Source organism: Carettochelys insculpta, chromosome 1 (assembly GCF_033958435.1).
Source record: "Carettochelys insculpta isolate YL-2023 chromosome 1, ASM3395843v1, whole genome shotgun sequence".
NCBI lineage: Eukaryota > Metazoa > Chordata > Testudines > Carettochelyidae > Carettochelys > Carettochelys insculpta.
Window position 1 is genome coordinate 315,597,197 of NC_134137.1, and position 25,467 is coordinate 315,622,663.

Consider the following 25,467-nt stretch of genomic DNA (forward strand, 5'->3'; position numbering starts at 1 on the left):
CATGAAGGGGTAACGGCATCCTTGAAGGTGCCAAGGAGCAGATAACATTGAAAAAGGTGTCCATAGGCTCCTCCTACACATCCGTCCGAGGCCCCAGAATCACTGCGACCTGCTGTAGCAGCCCGTGATGGGCCTTGGTGTCCTGTGGTGATACGAGGTCGGGGGAGGCCAAAATGGCCTCGTGTGGAGATGAGGATGACAAGACCGGTATTGGGACCACTTCTGTATCCCCTGACTGTTCAGCTGCAATGTGCTCAGCTAACCCTAAGCAGGGCCACAGATTCCAAGCTGGAAGCCACTGGCCCTGGGCCAGGAGGGAGCTGGCAGTGTTGAAGACGCCAATGGTGCCATGTACGCAAGAGCGTTACCATTGCTCTGAACCCAACACAGAGGGTGACTGGACAGTTTCTGGAAACCAGGAGACCACTGGATGACAACTCCACATTGAGCAAAGTCAACCGCTTTGCCTCAGAACAGAGCTGTTGGATCTTGAGTCATCTCTAGTACGGGCAGCCAGTGACCAGCATTGGGAGGTGGATCAGTGCTGGAGACCTGGCCATCTACTCCCCCTTCTGTGTGACCAGTCTTGTGATCTGGACTGGGACTGGGACCTGGAGTACCTGCAGAGTTCGGAAGACTGCACCATATGGGAGCTGGAATGGTGGTGTTGGCCACCAGAACAACTTTGTGACTGTCGTCAAAGCTGAGCCAAAAGGAAGGGCTGCTATTGCTGCTCTTGCTAGTAGATGTGTGCCTCCACAGGTCTATGCTGCAGCCCTAGCAACATGTGTTCTGGATCATGCTAATGGAATCCCAGGACTGGGGCTCGTCATGGTATGTTTCCCCAGGTCTGAAGGGTGTTGGCTCTACAGAAGCGAGCAGTGGTGGGATGTTCCCCTGGACTAGGAATGGTACCATAGGGACAGTAACCTAGGTATAGGTCCCAAAGCCAGCTTCTCTTTCAAGTAGGGGACCACTGTGGTGGGTTTGAGCAACACTGTCAAAACTAGAAAATCCTGTGATGCCTACAAGGCCTCAGGCATGGACGGCACCTCTGTGCCATGGGTGCTCTTGCCGATGTCCAGTGCAGCAGGCTTGGGTGGGGCAGGTTGGACCACTCAACCTGAGTTAATACCTAGCATTCTGGTTCAGGAGTCGAGTTGCCTAGCAACTCTCCTCCTGACCTCCCCTTTCGCTTCCTGTGAGATCAGCCTCTCATGGAACTTTCAGACTTTTTCAAGAGAGTCGGTGAGGGCGACCAACGCTGGCTGGACAACAGTGCCAGTAGACTGTTATGCACTGATTCCGTGTGCTTGTTCCTGAGTTGGAACAGAGCTCCAGTACCAGGGACAATGCCAACTCCATCAGGACAACATGAAGATGGATTTCTTACTCCTGTGCAGACCTGGGCTTTAATGATTTACAAATGCAACACCTGTTGCTAATGTCTGCTTCACCCAGACATCACAGACAGCTGCTGTGTGGGTCACTGATGGGCAAAGGATACTTGCAGTACTCGCAGGGCTTAAACCCAGGAGACCGAGGTATGTCCCGAAGTGCACCAAAAGTCCTGTCCAGAAACAACAACTAACTCTTATTACTAAGGGGTCTAACTATAACTATTTGGAGGAAACAAAGATATATGAAGAAACAGGCTGTCCAGTCAAATAACGTGAAGAAGCAGGCAAGAGCAGCAGAAGGTTCAAGCACCGTTGCCGGTGGCATAAAGGAACTGAGGGTTGGGGAGAACATGCAGTGCCCTTTATACCATGCTATGGACGCATGACATCAGTGGTCACTCAGAGTATTCCCCTACGGGTACTATCAGGGGAAAGACTTCCAGCACAGGTGCATATGGTGAGCATACACACCTAATATGGACTAGACATGAGCAAGTACAGTACATTTCAGCAGATAACTAAGGTGTTCAGTGTATTAAGCACACATACTTAACACAGGAAACATATAAAGCTCAGTAAAATCTACCAAAAGGCAAAACTCCTGGTTAGCCTTTGCCTATACAAAAATACTGTGTTACTTCCGTTGGTGTGTGATGTTACCAGACATTTACAATAAATATTAAACCATTTCTATAGCCACCGTGTTGGGTAAGATCTAAGGAAATACGGAGCTGGTCCTTTTGGGGGCTGGCAGAATCTGTGTGAGTTTGGTGAAATAGGTTTTCATAACGTTCTCACATGTACATGAGGGGTACCGGTCTGGGCATTGTTATTTCTGGAGAACCTGCAGGATTTGCTTCTGTAACTTTTGGCTGGCTTCGTTTCCCTTACTATGAATGAGACCCCAGTCTGGGCTCCAAGTGGCCCATTTTTAAGCAATTTGCCAAGGGTTTATTCTCTCAGGTGTGCCCAGAATCCCCCCTACGTATTACAGGGTGTGACATGCCATTGAGGGTGCTGGAACAATTTTTATAGCAGGGGTGCTGCTGATGGAAACCATATATTTAATGTTTATTGTTACTACTTCAAGCCAGGGGTTTCAGTACCAATGGTTGCCATCTAAAGAGACACTTGCAGTGTACAGAAATCGATTTGCACAAGCAATTCTTGCAACAGAAGCTAAATAAATATGCTTACCGTATAAAGCTCATTTAGGACTCTCATTAAATCTTCATGAAGCTGGAATGCAATCTCTTTGCTCTGTAATTAAAAAGAAATTATTATGAAGGAGCACTTAAATTGCCACAGAAATCTCCATTCACCATTCACTCATATTTGAAAGCAATACAGATCGTGAAGAAGGCATTTTGACAGAAGTCCAGTACACTTAAACTTAATGATTCAGTGATATAGAGACATTCAACAGATGGAGAGTAATTTTCTAATTGGAGATCCAGAAGTGATTAAAGAGTGTGAGTTCCACAGAGTATCAGGAAATAAGGTGCCATGAGAGGGGCTAAAATTTGGGATTAATATTATAAGGCTTTTTAAAAATTATATACCATTTTACTATAGTTATGATACACATATATAATAAACCACATGGCACATAACATTTTAGGATATCCTTCCATTTCTAATCACTAGTGTACCCTTTGTTTCTCAATTCATACAACTATTTCTTTTAACTAAATATTTACACAAGCAGTAATTGTGGCTCCTCTTTGAAAGACTTGGCCAACTGCATAATTTTCCACAGAGCAGAGAGCTGAAACAGCTTTGTTTAACTTTCCTCCACTGCATTTTTGCTTTCATTTTGACTCATGAAGAAGAAATACTTGGCACTGGTTAGTAAAGAAAGCAAGTACGTCAAAACAGGAGAGTTTAATTGGAGCCTCATTCAAACGGATTCCTTTGTTATTTGTCCATGTAACAGTTCAGTCAGATGAAAACTGTACAAATGTACAGCAGCCTCTAGAAAGCAACTACATGAAAGATTCATAGGCTCTGGCAAACTGCCTATCTAGATTTTTCCTGTAGTGCCTATCACAGCATCCCGCTAAACTGCAGGGCTGGATCTCCACACATTTTCTTTTTGTGAATAAAGAATAAAGAATAACTGAATATACTTATAGGCACCTCAGCCTAAAAATCAAATGCAAACCAATCTTAGAACTGATAGTGCTTTTCACAGCTAAAAATCTCAATCTGCTTGTTCCATCAGCAGTACAGAGACTTATGTCCACAGCTACTAACATACTTCCATATCAGTGAAACAACTGGAGGAATATCTGTAGTTGAACACACATTTGTTGAAATACACCCAATTCCCCAAAGAGCCACAGAACACACGCCGTCAAGGACACTTTCTAAGAAAATTAAAACCCCCCAAGATTTGTGGAATAGACATTTTACATCTGCTCCCCCTTCCTCTGCCATCATGTTTTAAAGTTGTGTCATACGTATATGATCATTTTTCAATTTTTATTAGAAGCCTTACAGGCCAGATGATTTTTGTAATTTTCTGGGACCCTGAAAGATGGAAGAGGGTCAGCAAGATTCCTGTTGCACAACAGTTTTGGTAATTAAGGCATAGCAGGATCTAGTTCCACACCTAGACAGCAGTTTTGAAAATCTGTTATACCGATACACCACAAAATCTTTCCCATTCTTGATTCTTTTGGAAGTTTGATATATTTTAATGCTGCATCTCTCCTTCAAGTAGGTTCTGCCATTGAAAGTCTAGCAAACAAGGCTTACTACGCCAATGACTTTACAAAACCCAGACTAAAGCATTTTGTGTTATTATAAATGAAGACCAAGTACAGGTTGAACCTCTCTAGGCCAGCATTCTCTCATCCAGCAACATCTGTAATCCAGCATGATCTTAGTTAGCTGAATGACCACTTATCATGGGTGTGGCCAAGTTTCCTGTGGTCCCATAAAATCTGTTTACAATCACCATTCCCGGCTCTCAGTGCTCTGTGCAGTTATTTAGCTGTAATATACCTATAAATGTCTTCTAAGAACCCATAAGCAGTGGAAGAATTGGTAATGCTGCTAAACAATACTGACCTACCATCACTTTGTCACAGTGAGTTGGCTTGTGTCTTCCAATAAACCCGAGAGAGATGCCATAGGAAGTCTTGTACTCCTGGCAGGGTCACCCATGGTGGCAAAGTCAAGGAGGGCGACATCCAGAGAAAGAACAATGCCAAAAGTCCTCAACAGCAGAATAGGCAGAGGATAGCAAGGGTACTGTTATAATGGCTGTGAAGGCAGATGAAGGCTGCAGTGGATAGGATTGTTACTGCTGAAGAACTGAAGGCTGCAGTGGTTAGGACTGTGAAGTCTGGAAGCTTTCAGTCATGGACCAGCACGTAGGTGGTGGATGTATGTATCCGTTGCTCCATTTCAAGTACTGAGGTGGTAGAACGATTCATGACTAAGCAGCCCTATTTAGGATCTGCTCTGCTCACCCCATGTGGAGAGGGGGCTCGAAAAGGTGCCCTACACATAGTCGACCTCAACCTCCTGACTGGATAACTGCACCCAGTGGATTCACCTCTATTCAGCTGAAACTGAGTGGTAAACTTTGGAACATCGAATATTCAGACTCTAATGGACAACCCAGACAGTGGGTGAGCTGAAAGATGAACAGCAAATATTGCCCATAAACTGCAGCAATTTGACAATCAATATAACTGCCCTGGCAGAAATGCATAACCAGAAGAAGGAAAACTAAGTAAAGAAGGTGGAGGGTTCACATTTTTCTGGGAAGGAACTGCAAAGGAAGAAAAACGAATTCATGGAGAAGGATTTGCCATCAAGAATAAACTGACAAAGATCCTCCCTGAAGTCCCTGTTGGCATCAGTGAGCATCTCATGACTCTCCACTCGAAGCTGGCCAAAAATCAACAGGCAACTGTCATCAGTGCTTATGCACCAACTCTAGACACTAAAGATGGTGTGAAGGAGACATTCTACACCTAGGCTACGTCTACACGTGCAGCCAACATCGAAATAGTCTATTTCGATGAATAACGTCTACACGTCCTCCAGGGCCGGCAACGTCGATGTTCAACTTCGACGTTGCTCAGCCCAACATCGAAATAGGCGCAGCGAGGGAACGTCTACACGTCAAAGTAGCACACATCGAAATAGGGATGCCAGGCACAGCTGCAGACAGGGTCACAGGGCGGACTCAACAGCAAGCCACTCCCTTAAAGGGCCCCTCCCAGACACAGTTGCACTAAACAACACAAGATACACAGAGCTGACAACTGGTTGCAGACCCTGTGCCTGCAGCATAGATCCCCAGCTGCTGCAGAAGCAGCCAGAAGCCCTGGGCTAAGGGCTGCTGCCCACGGTGACCATAGAGCCCCGCAGGGGCTGGAGAGAGAGCATCTCTCAACCCCCCAGCTGATGGCCGCCATGGAGGACCCAGCAATTTCGACGTTGCGGGACGCGGATCGTCTACACTGTCCCTACTTCGACGTTGAACGTCGAAGTAGGGCGCTATTCCTATCTCCTCATGAGGTTAGCGACTTTGACGTCTCGCCGCCTAACGTCGAAGTTAACTTCGAAATAGCGCCCGATGCGTGTAGCCGCGACGGGCGCTATTTCGAAGTTGGTGCCGCTACTTCGAAGTAGCGTGCACGTGTAGATGCAGCTCTAATTGGACAGTCTTGAAAGACATTCCCAGCGAAGCCAAGATTAATCTCCTGGAGGATTTCAATGCCAGCGTCAGAAGAGATACGGACCTCTGGGTAGACTGCCAAAAAAGCTGACAACAGCAACTCCAATGGAGTGCTCCCCTTTACAAAATGTGTTGAACACAAACTTGTCACCACAAACACTCTCTTCTGCCAGAAAAACAAATTTAGGACTTTCTGGCAAATCCTTAATCAAAGCACTAGCACGCCATAGACTATGTCATTATCCACGCTCAGGACTGGTGTGATGTCCTTCTCACATGTGCAATGACTAGCGCTGATGACTGCTGGACTAATCACCACCTTAGTTGATCCATGATGGCAATTAGGATGGTCACCAAATGGAGAACTCATAGGAAACTGATCCAATGAAAGTTCAATGTACTAGGCTTGAAGGACCCCATCAGACAAAAATACTTCCAGATAGCACTTCAAAAGAAGCTGACAACAGTACACCCTGAAGATGCGGAAGAACATTGGTGTCAACTGAAAAATGTCATCATTGGAGCTTGTGAAGAAACCATTGGCTACCAGTTCAGGAAGCATCAAGACTAGTTTGATGCGAACGACGTGGAAATTGAATGCCTGACTGAGGTGAAAAGGAAAGCCTTTAAGACCCGGCAAAGTAACATCAACTGCATAATGAAGTCCATGCCAAGGCCAAGGCAGAAGTCCAATGTAAAACAAAGACTCTGAAAAACCAGTGGTGGACTGAGAAGATGTGAGAACTCCACCATTTTGCAGACATCAATGATGCAAAGGTTTTCTTCAGTGACACCAAAGCTGTTTATGGACTGAGAAACCATGGAATCAATCCTCTGAGATCAAAGGATGGTACCCAATTCTTGAAAGACAATGAAGCAATTGCTTCTCACTGGAGGGAGCACTATAATGAGCTCTTGAACTGCCCTTCCACCATGATCCTAGAATCCCTTGATCAAATCCCTTAGCAGCTGCTGAGGAACAATCTTGCAACACATCCCACTATGAGTGAGGTCCAAGCTGCCATCAAAGCAATCAAGGTAACTGGACTAGATGGAATCCCTGCTGAAGTCTTCAAAGAGGGAAGTCCAGAGCTCAACAAAACACTCCACCTCCTGATTCTCAAGAGTGGGATAGGGACTAAATTCCATGAGAGTTCAGAGACACAGTGATCTGTCAGCCTCTTCAAGAAGGGTGACAAGTTGGACTGTGGAATCTATTGTGGCATCTCCCTCCTGGCAACAGCAGGGAAAATTTTAGCTTGAATTCTTGCAAACTGACTCCTGCCACTCTCAGAATAAATTCTTCCAGAATCCCAGTGTGGCTTCTGACCATTCCAAGGAACAGTGGACATGATCTCCCCAATCAGGCAACAGAAAAAAAAAGTTGTGAACAAAACTAAGACTTATATATGAATTTCATTGACCTAACCAAAAGCATGTTTGACTCATCAATCGTAGCACCCTGTGGATCCATCCTCTGAAAGATTGTCTGCCCCAAAAATTCATTGGCATATTGAAGCTGCTTCATGACGATATGACTGCCACAGTATTGAGCAACAACAGATCCCAAAGCGACACCTTTCAGGTCAAACTAAGCTGCATCATTGCCCCATCACTGTTCTGCATCTTTATCGGCATGATCCCTCACCTCATTGATGGCAAGCTTCCAGATGGTGCGAAGATTGTTTATAGAATGAATAGGAAGCTTTTCAATCTCAGAATAATGAAGGCTAAAAGCAAGACCTCCATGACCTCGATCATAGAGCTCCAATATGCAGATGACAATTTGGTTGGTGCTCTTTCTCCTGGATCCCTTCAGACCACCTTAAGTGCCTTCACCAAAGCATATGAGAATCTTGACTGCACACTGAATGTCAAAAAAGACCAAGCTGCTCCACCAACCCTCGTCAATGAGACAATCTCATATACCTTCTATTGAAGTCAATGGAGAACTGCTAGAAAATGTAGAGCATTTCCCATACCTTGGAAGTCATCTTTCCACTAAAGTCGAAATTGACACAGAAATCCAGCATTGCTGAGCTGTGCAAGCTCTGCTTTTGCTGCCTGAGACAAAGGGTCTTCAAAAACCAGGACACCTATGCTAAGACAAAGCTCCTTGTACGTCACACAGTGGTTATTCCAACACTAGTGTACGCATGTGAAACCTGGACAACACACAAGTGGCATTTGAAGGCACTTGAACAATATCAATGCTGCCTCAGGAAAATCCTAAATATCTCTTGGGAGGATAGGCACAGGAACACTAGCATCCTGGAAGTTAAACATGACCAGCATTGAAGCGTTTATCATTCACCAACCACTTCATTGGACTGGTCATGTGGGTCAGATGTCTGATCAGCACCTCCCAAAACATACTCTGTTTTCCGAGTTAAAAGAAGGACAGAGGAGAACTGGGGGCCAGAGGAAGTGATTTAAGGACATGTGGAAGCACACATGAAGAACTGCAGCATCGGTGTTGACACCTGGGAGACCCTTGCCCAGGACCATCCCCAGCAGAGAGCAGTAATTTGTGAGAGGGTGGTGCAATCTGAGAGGTCTCGCTGCAGTGCAGACAAGAGCTGTGTCTACACGTGCACGCTACTTCGAAGTAGCGGCACTAACTTCGAAATAGCGTCCGTCGCGGCTACACACGTCGGGCGCTATTTCGAAGTTAACTTCGACGTTAGGCGGCGAGATGTCGAAGTTGCTAACCTCATGAGGGGATCGGAATAGCGCCCTACTTCGACGTTCAATGTCGAAGTAGGGACTGTGTAGACGATCCGCGTCCCGCAACGTTGAAATTGTGGGGTCCTCCATGGCAGCCATCAGCTGGGGGGTTGAGAGACGCTGTCTCTCCAGCCCATGCGGGGCTCTATGGTCACCGTGTGCAGCAGCCCTTAGCCCAGGGCTTCTGGCTGCTGCTGCTGCAGCGGGGGATCCATGCTGCATGCACGGGGTCTGCAACTCGTTGTCGGCTCTGTGTATCTTGTGCTGTTTAGTGCAAGTGTGTCTGGGAGGGGCCCTTTAAGGGAGCGGCTGGGTGTTGAGTCCGCCCTGTGACCCTGTCTGCAGCTGTGCCTGGCACCCTTATTTCGATGTGTGCTACTGTGGCGTGTAGACGTTCCCTCGCTGCACCTATTTCGATGTGGTGCTGCGCAATGTCGATGTTGAACATCGACGTTGCCAGCCCTGGAGGACATGTAGACGTTATTCATCGAAATAGCCTATTTCGATGTCGCCACATCGAAATAGGCTACTTCGATGTAGGCTTCACGTGTAGACGTAGCCAAGGAGAGGTACAGAAGAAGAAGAAAAGAGTGGCAAAAACTGCCCCATGCACCTCCAAGAGCTATCAACACCAGCCCCTTCTGAGATAAGATCTGCGGCTCCAGAATCAGGCCGATGAGCCATCAATGGACTCACAAACAGGAAGGTGACATGAAGACATCCTACTCATTATCGAGTGACCGTCAAGAGAAGAGCGCTCTTAGAAAAACATGCAACTTTCTTCCCTGTTCTTCTGTTGGGCCTTAAAGCAACTGGCCATGGGGGCTACGTCTACACGTGCACCCAACTTCGAAATAGCTTATTTCGATGTTGCGACATCGAAATAGGCTATTTCGATGAATAACGTCTACACGTCCTCCAGGGCTGGCAACGTCGATGTTCAACTTCGACGTTGCTCAGCCCAACATCGAAATAGGCACAGCGAGGGAACGTCTACACGCCAAAGTAGCACACATCGAAATAAGGGAGCCAGGCACAGCTGCAGACAGGGTCACGGGGCGGACTCAACAGGAAGTCGCTCCCTTAAAGGGCCCCTCCCAGACACGCTTTCATTAAACAGTGCAAGATACACAGAGCCAACAACTAGTTGCAGACCCTGTATATGCAGCACGGACCCCCAGCTGCAGCAGCAGCAGCCAGAAGCCCTGGGCTAAGGGCTGCTGCCCACGGTGACCACAGAGCCCCGCAAGGGCTGGAGAGAGAGTATCTCTCAACCCCCCAGCTGATGGCCGCCATGGAGGACCCCGCTATTTCGATGTTGCGGGACGCGGATCGTCTACACGTCCCTACTTCAATGTTGAACGTCGAAGTAGGGCGCTATTCCCATCCCCTCATGGGGTTAGCGACTTCGACGTCTCGCCGCCTAACGTCGATTTCAACTTCGAAATAGCGCCCAACACGTGTAGACGTGACGGGCGCTATTTCGAAGTTACTGCCGCTACTTCGAAGTAGCGTGCACGTGTAGACGCAGCTGGGATGTGCTGTTGTGTTCACAGAACAGCTCCTGTTTCAAACTTTTCATCTGTTCCTGTAGTTCTCAGTTCAGCTCTATAGAACCACCACTGACTGCCCCTGGCATGCCCCTCTCTTCGCTCCCACATAGCTTTTGACTGAATGGGGCTCAGGAATGACAAGGAGCTTTAAAAGTAAGACGCTAAAATTGTAAAATAAGACATAAGAAGGAGAAACAAAACAAAAACCCCAAGATGAGGTGGAAAACAACAGACTGAGGACAGCAGAGAGACAGAATGGCCAGGAAGAAGGACACACAGTAGTAAATGCGCAGGTTATACAGCGGGGGACACAGAACATGGCAACAATTCTACCAGTTCATGAGAAAAATAACCCCAGCAGACAGGGGCTGGGAACTGCTCAAAGCAGAGCGAGCCTTGTAATGGAGCTGATGTGCAAAATGTTTATTATAATTGTGCATGTTTGGAGCGGGATGGGGAGAAAAAAAGTGAAGTGATTTTGTTAATCCAAACCTTCTAGCAGTCCAATGAATTTTGCATTAGTTTAACATCAGGAAACACTGGCTCAAGGGGCTAGTAACAAGGCTTTTAGTGTGTAATATGTATTGTGTGTGTGCCTAAGATGTGCAGTGCATTTCTTTTCAGTTATTAACAACTGCCTCCTCATTTTCAGGCATGATACTTATTCTCATCTCCTGCAGTACTTCATTGTGCTTCAATGTTACCTTCCTCTGGGAGGTGATCTTTAGTAAAGCCAAATTGCAGTATACAAGATGTAACACACCTTTTCCTGGACCTAAATCAGTATCTCTTACTAGTCTCTCAAGATCATAATAACAAGCTTCAAAAAGGCTTGGTCTTCATTCTAGCCTCAAGAAATTTATTGGGGATAACCCTTGTGCTTAAAATTTTCAAGATAATAATGCATCCAACAACTGTAGAGAAAAACAAAGACCACAGGCCTTAATACAACCTCATAAGAAAGGATTAAATAACAATCTTATTGTAATAAATTATAAACTCATCTTCTACTAAACCAATTATAGTCATTGCTGATCCAATTTCAAAGTACACTGATAGATTAACACCATTTGAAGACACTATTACAATAAATGTAAATAGTGTTCCTAATTTAATTGGAACAATAATGATTAGAAATCAGTGTATCCAGAATGTATATGATTTAGTGTCTTCCACAAGCAAGTCAATGGAACCACTCACATTCTTATAATTAAACACAGGCATACAGATGCAACAATGGGCCTAATATACAGTAAAACTATTCTGTGCTACTTGACACGGGAGAGAGGTCTAATACATAGTGTTTAAAACTGCAAGCCAGAAAAAAGAAGATTGTCAACAAATTCTGAAATCTAAATATACATTTTGCTCTCTCCAGTGTCACTTGCACTGAACATTAAACAGCACGAGCACACATGCATAATGGGAACATATCGAGATTTCATTTGAGTTATTGTTTCCATTTCATATACCTAACATTTTAGTACCACACTAAAGACCTGCGCCAGCTGACTCAATGCAAGTTTTCCCATTAGATTCAATTGAAGCAACACTAAGCACGAAATTATTGACAGGTTTTCACTTAAATTTTGTAGTTAGTTAAGCTGAATTTTTCCTGCAATGCTGTAGCACCTATGTTTGGGACATGGTATTTTGCCATCAGTTACAGCACTCAGTGACACTGTTCATTGAGTATTTTTCTTAAATGATATGGCTTGTTACGGTCAGAAAAGGGAATATATATACCTTCTTTAAAACAATAGCTTTCAGCAGCTGTAGGGACTTTCTGTAGACAGATTGCTAAATTTGGTGAGAGTAAAATTGGCCTAGACCTACCAGTTTCAGTGAGTAATTTCTTATCTCGCCTTTAATTGTTAAACCTTAATGCAATAAGAAAATTATGCAGAGATTATATATCCTGTGTTGTTACAATTTTCAACTAGAGTTGGCAGATAGTCATATTTCCTGCTAATTACAAGATTATGGAACTAAAATATTTATTGTGCTTCAGTTCCCCAACCTCTTTTATTGTAAACAGTGGAGATATGTTCATCTCAGCTCATTATGGTTTCTCTCCAAAGAAATTAAGTTTTTACAAATTGTAAATGTTGCATATGAGTATTCAGGCAGTTGCTTATTAAGACAGCGGCAGCCAGTATCACTGTATAAATGCTCTGTGAAATGACTCCCCTTCTGCTTCACATTTCCCGTTTTTGTTATTCCTTTATTATTCAGTTGTCCCCTCAAAGCACACCTATCCCATTTGCCTGAGTAGATCTGCAAGAACACAGCATTTTAGCAGGTTTGAGCTCTGTTCTTTGAGGCTTGCTCTTATGGTGGAGACAATTTTGCATGTAAAATTGCAATGTCTACTGCTTTTGTATGCTGGCAACCATGGGAAGTGGGTAATGTAGGCAAGGGAAGGCACTGCCTTTCCCAAACTCCTTACTCTCCAGCCACCCAGGAGAGCTGGGGCCATGGTGCAGCAGCTCTGCTCTCCTGCTGCTAAGGAGGGTTGGGAATGCCTTGCAACTGCCTGGTCCTCCAGCTGATCAGGAAGGATTGCGCTGAGCCACAGCTGCCCAGATCTTCAACCTCTGAGTTCTTTTGCCAGCCAGTAAGATGGAGCCATGCCACCTGCTGAGAGGGTGGACACCTAGGAACCTGGGAATGTTCAGGGCTGGGTGTTGGCTCCATTGAGATTGTGGTTGTGGAAGAGGTAGAGCCTTGGATGGAAGGAGCGGGGCTGGGAATTGCCCTCCCCAGGTGGGTCTTTACCCACTGCCCATGTTGCTTGGCTATGTCTACAGTATCCCAAAACTTTAAAATGGACACGCAAATGGCCATTTCGAAGTTTATTAATAAGGTGCTGAAATACATAATCAGCGCCTCATTAGCATGCTGGCGGCCGCGGCACTTCGAAATTGCTGTGGCTCGCTGCCGCGCAGCTCATCCAGACGAGGGTCCTTTTCAAAAGGACCCCACCGTAGGAATAAGGGGATTTTGAAGCTGGTGGGGTCCTTTCGAAAAGGACCCCCTTCTGGACGAGCTGCGCGGCGGCAAGCCACGGCAATTTCGAAGTGCCGCGGCTGCTGGCATGCCAATGAGGCACTGAAAATGTATTTCAGCGCTTCATTAGTAAACTTTGAAATGGCCATTTGCATCGCCATTTCGAAGTTTTGGGATAGTGTAGACACAGCCCTTGTGTGCTAAGTTGAAGCATGCAGATCATGCAGACTTCTTAAGGGCAGGAAACTTTTCCAGAGCCTATTGCCTTAGGACAGCCCCACCTTAGGTTCCTGTGCTGGTGCTAGGCACCCCAGAGCTTCCAGAATCCTAAGCTGACTGTCCCCCCAGCACTGTCAGACTCATTGGCTTGGTAAGCCAACTGGCCCAGGAGGCTGGCAGCCTGGGGTCTATGGTATAAGAGCAGCCCACACAGCAGGGCTGCCCTAGAGTTGGAGACCCCAACAAGCCCTGGAAGCTGCTGAATAAAGATAAGATTATCCTTATCAGTCTCGGTCAGAGGCCATGAGGCTCCAAGGGAACATACTTCCTTTCAGAAATACCATGTGACAATATTTCCAAAACATTTTTTAAAATTTCTGATTCAGAGATGTTGTGAAAAATTGGCTGATTTTGTTTCAAATCAGAACATACATTTCAACATAATGAAATTTCCCCGAACCAGAAATCTCAGGTTTTGCCCAGCTCTACACTTAATATCATATTCCCTTATTTTACAAAATGGTAATACGATTAGTTCAGGGTTCATCCAGCACACCACATGTTAGTGGCAGTCACCTTTACAGCAGCCTCACTTCCATATGAAGACTAACTGTAGGGAAATTGGCAGTCATCTTTCTGTTCCCCTTTTCAAACCACAGGGCTAAGCAAATTCTGGGTTCCTGGGGAGGTATCAGTTGGGACTGGAAATGGCCAGAGTCTGGTATTCTCTTACATAATCTTATTTATTTACAAGAATGTTTCAAGTCTTCAAATACAGGAGCTACCCAGAGCAAAAGAAGCAATTTCTTAGCTTACACCCCTAGGTTGGTTCAGCCAATAAACTCAAAAGTTCTCTCTTTTTTCGCCATGGTCATACTGTACTCTAGCTGTACTTGGCTTTTTTTTTTTTTTCTGCTGTTCCCTCTTCCCCTGCTCCCCTTTCTGAACTGTCTGTTCCCCATTTGTTTGTATTCTCCCAGCTCCCCTCCTTCCCATACTTGGTCACAATGCCAGGTTCTGGGCAGATTCTATTAGGACTTATTTTAGGTGTGCACCCTTAAGTATTTTTTTCAACTATCTCTAGCGAGGCACATGCTCACACACCATGGCTAACGTGGGTGGTCACTGACCTGGACATAGGACGAGTCTGGCCTCTGGCACCTCGTCTTCTGCTGGAGGCTCCACCCCTTGCTGTCCCTTCTGCTTTTCTCCTCCCCCAGGGGCCCAAATCACCCTCACTTGTAGCCCCCAGCCTCTCCTCCAGGTCACCTGAACATCCCCAGCTTTGGGTGATACAGCTGCAGCAGACCCAGGAGGGCTCCTATTGCCAGCCCTGGAATGCCAGGCAGCATGGTCCCAGTGCCCTGAACCACAGAAGAGCAGCAAGGTACTGCAGAAACTCTAGGGAGAGGACTGGGGGGCAGAACATAAGTGGGGCCCAGCACTGCCTCCTAGTCTACGATACCTGCTGCCCATTCTGAACGAGGTTTTAATTCAATCCACAACAAGACTGAATGCAGCTCATAACAGATCCATCTACATTAAAAGAAGATAGCAGCCATTTTGAAGAAGGGAAAATTCATGAGTTGGCAGCCTCCTGCTGTATTTTCATGAGAGATGTAAATAATACCCCCCAAAGTTGCAGGAAACATGATCAGATAGTGAGAGCTGGCAACACTGAATTAAATTAACTTGACTCAGTTTTCACCCTAAAAACCATTGCAGGGAAAAGGAGGCGATCAGTTTCATAATCAGGACTTAAAACTTTTGGAAGAGGATGCCTCTGCCTTGCAAATAAAGTCTCCCTGCCATAGAAATGTGGAAATACGTCTAATGGTGCTAGATCCTCTCTTGCTTTTATGACAAGCACAATTTCCAGTTTCTTCTTCAAATATTTTCTTATATTGTGTTTTTCCTGCATTTTGGGTCTTTAAGCTTTTTAAAGAGGTCCCCTGAATTGCCCTTAGCTCGAGGGAGAAAGAAGTAAGCAAAAGGAAAAAATGCTGTGTTTGACCTCACTGTTGAGGAAAAAGTGATAATGATTTAAGATGATACTGGACAAAAAGGAGATAATCTACAGTGGAATCCATTCTTGGAAAAAAATAGCCTGAGAAAAAATGATGTCAGTGTGCCTGGAAGATACTGCATTTCCCAAAATTTACACTATGACCCAGGTATCCCAATAACCATTACTGTTTCTTCTAAGGGGGAAGCTGCAGCAAAATCTTCACCAATAAACTAAGGCTGTGTGTATACTTGCAACACTACAGTAACACAGCTGTGGCTTGAGGGCACTGTTTTTTCCAGGAGAGAGAGGGTGAGGAGCAGAAGATTAGATGAACACAATGGTCCCTTCTCGCTGCAGTGACAGCAGGGGTCTCCCATTGCTACAGGTAATCCACCTGCCCAAGAGGCATTAGCTAGGTTAACAGAAGAATTCTGGTGACCAAGTGCTGTGTACACCAGTCATTAGGTTAGCTTAATTATCTCTCTCAAGTGGTGTGGATTTTTCACATTCTTGAAAGACGCAGCTACACCGATGTAATTTGTAGCTATACTTGATGTAACTAGGCCTAAGTATGACTAAAGAAGGCTTAATATAGATTGGATCTGGACACAGGATAAACAGGGCTCTCTGACACCAGGCTTCTAACATTAGAGGCCAGAGCTACTGATAGACTGAACTAGTATTTACTTGATTTGTGAATTGATTTGTTTTTACAGCTTTTCCACACGGGAAGCAAGTCCAATCCTTGATTTGCAAATGCGGCTGCATAACTAGCAGGTGTAGTTGTTAGGAGGGGTGGGGGTTGAAACATTGTCATTACAACATGCTCTCTTCTCCTGCAGAAACCTAACACACTACTTCTCAAGTGGACTTAGCCTCCTGGCACTGAACTCTCCATCTAGGTCTATCCACTGTAAAGATTTTCATGTCTGTCTTGCATGCTCTGAGACTGGCCTTCAAGGTTTCTTTATATCAGAAGATGGGTCCTAGAATTAGGGGGTGCTTCTAGATCCCCTGGCATAAAGTGGATTCCATTACAAACCAGTTTACAGTATGGTTCAATAGTTCTCAGCAACCCCACTGTAAATATTGTTCCAAACACCTTGGGATGGGTGAGCCCTTAGAGAATGTTCTTGTCCTCAGCTGACTGAGGAGCTCTACTTTAAGAATACAGAAAGGACCAGATGGACCACGTGTCTGACACACTGAAATCGAGCCCTGGTGAGCATGCTTTCCATGCCAGGGAGCTGGCACCTCTCAAGGACTTCAGTGTTGGGAATCCTGCCCTGCTACTTGATGTTGCAGGTGAATCTCAGGCAGTGAAGATGGAAGCTCTCTAATTGTTTGATGTGGTGTAAGTTAATCATCCATATTTTGCAGTATTTAAGTAGACTTGATCCACAGGTAGTTAATTTAATTTACAGACACAGCAAATACTAAAATCTTCAAATTATTTAGATGCAGAACCTGTCTGTAAATGTTTCTGAAAAATATTAAATGATAAAGAACTATAATTTTTGCTTCTATGGCAACATCAGTTATGGGTGTGATTTTTGGCAACATTTCTATGCTCACAAAAGCCCTAGTATAGATGCAATTCTAGTGGCAAGGATAAGTGATGTTTGATCTAGGAGGGCTTTGCCTGTATAAATACACTGATAAAAACTTGTGGGTAGAACAGGCCTCAATATTGGCTTCAGATGCCAAGATTTATGAAAAGCTCAGAAATTTCTCTTATGAAATTTCAGCCTTAATTCTTTGAATTGATACACCTTTGTATGTTACAAGGGACCCCATACTGAAACCTTTCTACTTGCGCCATTCCCACTGAAGTCAATGGGAGATTAGCATATATATTATTTTCTGGAATGGGTTCAAAATGTTTTCCTGATTAGTTGTTCAAATATCCATACATCTTTTATATTATCAAAAATAGTGGGTTGTGTGCAACAGATTTATGCACCTAACAAAATATACTGTAATTCAGATATTGGAACAGTAAGAAAATAGTTTTAGTTCAGTTTTATTTCTGCCACAGATTTTATTGTGCAACACCCTATTACATGAATTTGTTTTCATCCCTTTTCCCCTTCCTCTTCTTCTCATTCTCTAGGTAGCTTTTTGATCCAGCTGCACACATCCCCATTTGCAGCCTCCATTTGTCCTGTGGAACAGGAACCTTCCGGAGTGAATCAAAAGAAAGCTTATTCAGGATCTCGGAGTGATGCATCCTGAACGCCAGCAGGATACACCATCACCCAGTTGGCATTTATTCTATTTTTAATCTAAATTCTTTTGGAACTCATTTTTGTAATACTCAGGATCAATGCCCACAGAAATCACACCATGACTCATGATCAGGCATTTACAATCTATTATATTTTAGAACACTATATTGATGATTGTTAAAGATTTGACTCACAAACAAACTGCGACTGCCTTATGATTCTTGCTTATTCAGAGAGGAAGCTGCATTATTACTTTATGAAGCTATTGATCTTTTAAACAAGATACCTTTCACAAATACAAGTTTCATGGAAATCCCAATAACTATGTAAAAAAAATTGAGATGGGAATAGAGTTTTCTTGGGGGAAGCATAGCCTGGGGCTACTTCCCCATTCCAGATGTCACCTTCGTGACAAAGTGATCACCAAAGTAATGCTTGGAACTCATAGAATTATAGAATCATAGAATACTAGGACTGGAAGGGACCTTGAGAGGCCATTGAGTCCAGACCCCTGCCCCATTGGCAGGAACAAGTACTGTCTAAACCATCCCTGATAGACATCCATCTAACCTGTTCCTAAATATCTCCAGCGATGGAGATTCTACAACCTCCCTTGGCAATTTATTCCATTGTTTGACCACCCTGACAGTTAGGAACTTTTTCCTAATGTCCAACCTAAACCTCCCTTGCTGCAGTTTAAGTCCATTGCCTCTTGTTCTATCCTCAGAGGCCAAAAAGAGCAAGTCTTCTCCCTCCTCCTTATGACACCCTTTTAGATACCTGAAAACCGCTATCATGTCTTCCCTCAGTCTTCTCTTTTCCAAACTAAACAAGCCCAATTCTTTCAGTCTTTCTTCACAGGTCACATTCTCCAGACCTTTAATCACTCTTGTCGCTCTTTTCTGGACCCTCTCTAATTTCTCCACATCTTTCTTAAACTGTGGAACCCAAAACTGGACACAATACTCCAGCTGAGGCCTAACCAGCACAGAGTAGAGCAGAAGAATGACTTCTTGTGTCTTGTTCACAACACACCTGTTAATGCATCGCAGAATCATGTTTGATCTTTTTGCAACAGCATCACACTGTTGACTCATATTTAGCTTGTGGTCCACTATATCCCCTAGATCCCTTTCTGCTGTAGTCATTCCTAGACAGTCTTTCCCCATTCTGCATGTGTGAAACTGATTGTTCCTTCCCAAGTGGAGCACTTTGCATTTGTCCTTATTAAACTTCATCCTGTTTACCTCAGACCATTTCTCCAATTTATCCAGATCATTTTGATTTATGACCCTATCCTCCAAAGCAGTTGCAACCCCTCCCAGCTTGGTATCATCTGCAAACTTAATAAGCGTATTTTCTATGCCAGTATCTAAATCATTGATGATGATATTGAAGAGAACCGGACTTAACACAGACCCCTGCAGAACCCTCACTTGTTATACCATTCCAGCAGGATTGAGAACCATTAAGAACTACTCTCTGAGTACAGTTACCCAGCCAGTTATGCACCCAACTTATAGTAGCCTCATCTAAATTGTATTTGCCTAATTTTTTTATAAGAATATCATGTGAGAAAGCCCACAGGTAAGTGGAGGACATGGAAACCTGGGACATGGGTCAGAAATGGGAGGCAGCATGGGCAACAATGTCAGAGTAAAAACAGGGTCAGGGCAAAACAGGGAGCCAAGATCAAATCAATATCTTAGGTGCCTATATACAAATGCAAGAAGTATGGGTAATAAGCAGGAAGAACTGGAAGTGCTAATAAATAAATACAACTATGACATCGTTGGCATCACAGACAGAAACTTGGTGGGATAATACACATGATTAGAATGTTGGTATTGAAGGGTACAACCTGCTTAGGAAGGATAGACAGGGAAGAAAGCGGGGAGGTGCTTTACTAAAGTCTAGGTATACCACATCTACCGCTTCTCCCCTATCTACCAAGCTCGTTATCCTATCAAAGAGAGCTATCAGATTAGTTTGACATGATTTGTTCTTTACAAGTCCATGCCAGCTATTCCCTATCACCTAACCACCTTCCAAGTGCTTGCAGCTGATTTCTTTTATTACCTGCTCCATTATCTTTCCTGGCACAGAAGTTAAACTGACCGGTCTGTAGTTTCCTGCATTATTCTTATTCCCCTTTTTATGGACGGGCACTATATTTGCCCTTTTCCAGTCTTTTGGAATCTCTCCTGTCTCCCATGATTTTCCAAAGATGATAGATAAAGGCTCAGATATCTCCTCTATCAGCTCCTTGAGTATTCTAGGGTACATTTCATCAGGCCCTGGTGACTTGCAGACATCTAATTTTCCTAAGTGATTTTTAACTTGTTCCTTTTTTATTTCAACTTCTAACCGTACCCCTTTCCCACTAGCATTCACTATGTTGGGCATTCCTTCATCAGACTTCTCAGTGAAGACCGAAACAAAGAAGTCATTAAGCATCTCTGCCATTTCCAAGTTCCCTGTTACTGTTTCTCCCTCCTCACTGAGCAATAGCCCTACCCTGTCCCTGGTCTTCCTCTTGTTTCTAATGTATTTATAAAAAACCTTCTTGCTTCCCTTTATGCCTGTAGCTAGTTTGAGCTCATTTTGTGCCTTAGCCTTTCTAATCTTGCTCCTGCATTCTTGTGTTGTTTGCCTATATTCATCCTTTGTAATTTGTCCTTCTTTCCATTTTTTATACGATTCCTTTTTTATTTTGAGATCATGCAAGATTTCCTGGTTAAGCCAAGGCGGTCTTTTGCCATATTTTCTATCTTTCCTACGCAGCGGGATAGCTTGCTTTTGGGCCCTTAATAATGTCCGTTTGAAAAACTGCCAACTCTCCTCAGCTGTTTTTCCCCTCAGTTTTGCTTCCCATGGGACCTTACCTACCAGCTTTCTGAGTTTACCAAAATCTGCCCTCCTGAAATCTATTGTCTCCATTTGGCTGTTCTCCCTTCTACCCTTCCTTAGAATTGCGAACTCTATGATTTCATGATCACTTTCACCCAAGCTGCCTTCTACTTTCTAGTTCTCTACCAATTCCTCCCTATTTGTTAAAATCAAATCTAGAACAGCTTCCCCCCAGTAGCTTTTTCAACCTTTTGCGATAAAAGATTGTCTCCAGTGCAATCCAAGAACTTACTGGACAGTCTGTGCCCCGCTGTATGTTTCCCAACATATATCTGGATAGTTGAAGTCCCCCATCACCACCAAATCTGGGGCCCTCCATGACTTTGTTAGTTGTTTAAAAAAGCCTCATCCACCTCTTCCACCTGGGTAGGCGGCCTGTAGTAGATTCCTAGCAGGACATCACCCTTGTTTTTTACCCCTCTTAGTCTAACCCAGAGACTCTCAACACGTCCATCTCCTACGTCCATCTCCACCTCAGTCCAAGTGCGTACATTTTTAATATATAAGGCAACACCTCCCTGCTTTCTTCCCTGTCTATCCTTCCTAAGCAGGCTGTACCCTTCAATACCAACATTCTAATCATGTGTATTATCCCACCAAGTTTCTGTGATGCCAGCGATGTCATAGTCGTATTTATTTATTAGCACTTCCAGTTCTTCCTGCTTATTACCCATACTTCTTGCATTTGTATATAGGCATCTAAGATATTGATTTGATCTTGCCTCCCTGTTTTGCCCTGACCCTGTTTTTACTCTGACTTTGTTGCCCATGCTGCCTCCCATTTCTGACCCATCTCCCAGGTTTCCATGTTCTCCACTTACCTGTGGGCTTTCTTCCCCCGCCTGTCGAACCTAGCTTAAAGCCCTCCTCACTAGGTTAGCCAGTCTGCATCCAAATACGGTCTTTCCCCTCCTCAAAAGGTGAACGCCACCTCTGCCTAGCAGTCCTTCCTGGAATAGCATCCCATGGTCAAGGAAGCCAAAGCCTTCCTGGCAACACCATCTTCGAAGCCAGGCATTCACCTCTAGGATGCACCTGTCTCTGTCTGGGCTCCTACTGCTGACAGACAGGATTGAGGAGAATACCACCTGTGCCCCAAACTCCCTCACCCGTGCCCCCAGAGCCCTGAAGTCACTCTTGACCAGCTCATTATCACACCTCACAGTATCATTAGTGTCCACATGGATGAGAACCATGGGATAGTAGTCAGAGGGCTGGATAATCCTTGACAACACCTCCGTAATGTCTCGGATACGGGCCCCAGGCAGGCAGCATACCTTCCGAGATGAAATGTCAGGGCGACAGATGGGCACCTCTGTCCCCCTCAAAAGAGAGTCCCCGACCACCACTACTCTATGTTTCCTCCTTGCAGTGGTGGCAGCAGACTTCCCAGCCTTGGGGGTACGAGGCTTCTCCTCTGCTGTTTGGGGCAATTCTTTGTCTCCTGTATCAAGTACAGCATAACTGTTTCCTAGTACCATGGTGGGAGGGTTCTAAGCAGGGGTGGAGCACTGCCTACTGCCAGAAGTAACAAGCTGCCAGTGTCCACCCTGATCTATCTCCTCCTCCACCAGTGATTTATCAGCTGTCCTGTGTACTGGAGGACACTCAAGACCCTTCTGCTCAAATCAGAGACTCTATCATGGTAGAGAGGAAACAGTTACTTACTGTAACAGGTTCTTTGAGATGTGACACAGACGTTTATTTAACTTACATGGGTCAGTGTTCAGAACACCAGAGTCTGAGAATCATGCCTGGTAACTGGGATGGTATTCCTGGGGTGCACCAGGACTGTAGGACTACTGTACCCCGTTAATTCTTCTGCATGGACTTTCTCTCACAATGCTTTGCTAGTGACAAGCAGCAACCCCCTTCAGGCTCTGTTATCACTCAGCACAAATGCACATGGTGCCCCATAACCATCTAGGTTGCAGAAATGGTCCCAGAGCCACTCATAAACCACAGAGGAATGCAACAGTCAAATTCCTACCTCACTTCCCACCCTTGTGTCACAGAAATATATTGTCTTGAACTGCTCAAAATGTAAGTTTATTAACTGATACACCATTTTGTCAATGTAAAGTGGACATACACCAGCCTTTCTCTCATGAGCAGATTTACTAAACAGGTACATTCACTAGTAAATATAAATATTAAAACAAGTTTATTGACCACAAAAGATTGATTTTAAGTGATGAGAAGTGATAGTCAAAAAGTCAAAGTGGTCACCAAAAGAAAGTACAATATAAGCATGTATCCAAAAACTCCGAACACTACTAGGCTGGTGCCATCTAGATACGGGTCAGCAACCTGTGGCTCTGGAGTCACATGTGGCTGACTCCTCTTGAAGCTCCCTACCATGCCACTGCTGAAATAATGGAACTAATTGTAATTGGTTTAACACCCAGCAGGGGGGTGGACGGGATCCATCTGTTAAACCAATTAAATTTCATTCCATTATTTCAGGGGTGGCAGGGCAGTGAGCCACCCATGCTGCAGGTGGGGGAAGTGCTTAGCCCACAGGGGAGCTGGGAGAGGAGCAGTTGACTCTGTCCCTGATGAAGCTGTGCAGCCTTGCTGAGAAGACGACAGCAGCCGCGGAGGAGCCATGGCAGCGTGCACAGCTGGAGAAGCTGATCAGCTGAGGTGGGTTAATCCTGGGAATGGGGGGGTAGGTTTGGGGATGAGAGGGGGTTAAGCCTAGGGTTGGGGGTTAAGCCTGGAGATGGCAGGCAGGTTTGTGGGGCCAGTGGTACAAATCACTGTGTGCGTGCCACTCTTGCAATCGGGGTTACAAAAAATATGTTTTTTTTTATTTGTTAAGGATTGTCTCATTCACAAGCATTGCGACTCTTGAAGTACTGGTTTTGTAATGGATTTTGAAACTGCCTCTTGTTGCTCTTTCGGTTGCAGGCCCTGAGCTAGATTAAGCAGTTTTTCTCACCCCGCCGGATATTATGGTTCATAGTACACAGGTTTCACCCTTGAAACCTGGGCCATGCTTCAGTGGGGAAAGGTGCAGTGGAAGACCGAAGAGGAGAGGGGAACCAAGGCTCACTCACTACTCTGGATCCTGGCCCAAGGATCTTATGGCAGCAGCCTTTCCCTGCCCTCCTTCACTCTTCCTTAACTGCTCATGCTCCCTGGGCCACTTCCCTGTGACCTTTGAATGTTCTTTGCCCTTGTATGAAGACCACAGTCTGGGGCGTACTGGGCTGAAGCATCTCTCTGCCTCCTCTGAGCCTGTCCAGCACTGTCCTGTCCAAGACGCTTCCTCTCTGGGAGCAAGTTATACAGCCTCACTGGTCAGGGCCCAAATGCCCTGTATTCTGCTGAGCAGCTCTTGATAAACTGGGCTGCTCCAGCAAGCCACCACATGATTGGCTCCATATAACCATCACTGATTGGAGGAGGTTTGTGCAGGCCACAGTGGAGCATGGCCTCTTCAAGCAGGTGCTGCTTAGACCCGAGTTCACTTGGTGAACATTCTGCAAATCAAACACTGCTCCTTGATGTGGGCTTCCCCTAAGCACACTAAGCACCACGTGCGCGTGGACCATTGACAGTGTTTTATCCTGGTAGGGGCATCGTAGGGCAATACTTAACCTAACACTAATACAATACTAAGGGCACTAATTAACTATGAATAACTAGAAAAATCACTGGTAAATAGAGAGATTGTGAGGTGAGAACCACAAAGAACTCAAGTTCCAGGCACTGATCATAAGAAGGAACCTAAGGGGAGCTGGAGTGGTGTTGACTCAGATAGTCAAGGGAGGGGCTATGGTCATGAGTTACAATTGCTATTCCTCTATGTGTACTGCCAAGCAGAATTCTCTGGTCTCTGGTGAGTTGGGTGTGCAGATACCTAAGTGGAATTCATGGCTGCATCTACATGAAGAACAACCATGGCCATAGAGCATTTCTGCAAATAACTCAACAACACTCTTCCATCCGTTCAAGGTTGAACTATTTTCTCCTTCCTGCCTGACTACACAACACACTTTTGAGCAAAGAATGGGGCTCCTTCCTCACCTCCTGAATTTAAAACAGTTCAGTTCCTCAGGTCACCATCACATCGTATGCTCTCCAATATATTTGCAGTGAAAAATTAATTGACAAAGGTAAAAAAAAACCAAAACCTATGAATGTGCTAAAGCAGCCTATGTGACTATACTGCTGAATTTCCCCTTTAAGTTCTACCTGTTAGACACTTCCCTTTCACTGGTAATTGAAATCCAGCATGGTTATCTTTTACCAACATGATTACCTTTTTGAACATTCTGGTGGAATCCTCACTTATCTGCATGAAGCGCATGATGACGTTGTTCAGATAGATATCGCTCAAAGTTGCATGGTCTTTGCTTTCTCTTCTCACTTGGTTCAGGAGTAAGTACCAACAATTCACCGGAGATAAGAGATTCTGGTCTTTCCTAAAGAGTGTATACATATGTGTGTTACTAATTAATATAACAGAAACATTTCCCTGCCGCACCAATCCTCCATCAAAAAGACAAACATGAATCCAACAATGTTACTTTAATTTAAATTAAAGAACACTTCATCTATGTAAAGAAAGCACACATATGCATCTGTCAGAATAAATGCTAGAAGTCAAGTTCTATTCTCTTTATGCGTGCAAGCAGTCCTAGAGAAACAGTATTATTCTTCTGAATAAAGTAAGCTGGATTTGGATCTAATTCCGTTTCTGAAC

The 25,467-nt window shown here is 44.7% G+C and overlaps 1 protein-coding gene across 2 annotated transcripts in view; it reads right to left on the reverse strand.

The window, feature by feature from the left end:
- SRGAP1 (SLIT-ROBO Rho GTPase activating protein 1) overlaps nt 1-25,467 on the reverse strand; it is a 247,142-nt gene that overhangs the window by 88,185 nt on the left and 133,490 nt on the right. For both annotated transcript variants that reach the window (XR_012648118.1, XM_075013725.1), the window contains exons 3-4: nt 25,024-25,186; nt 2,598-2,660 (exon numbers count right to left, since the gene is read on the reverse strand). Coding sequence is in view for 1 of the 2 variants with exons in the window: in XM_075013725.1 (XP_074869826.1) it covers nt 2,598-2,660; nt 25,024-25,186 (226 nt within the window). In the remaining variant the exon portion in view is untranslated. The remainder of the gene's footprint in view (nt 1-2,597; nt 2,661-25,023; nt 25,187-25,467) is intronic.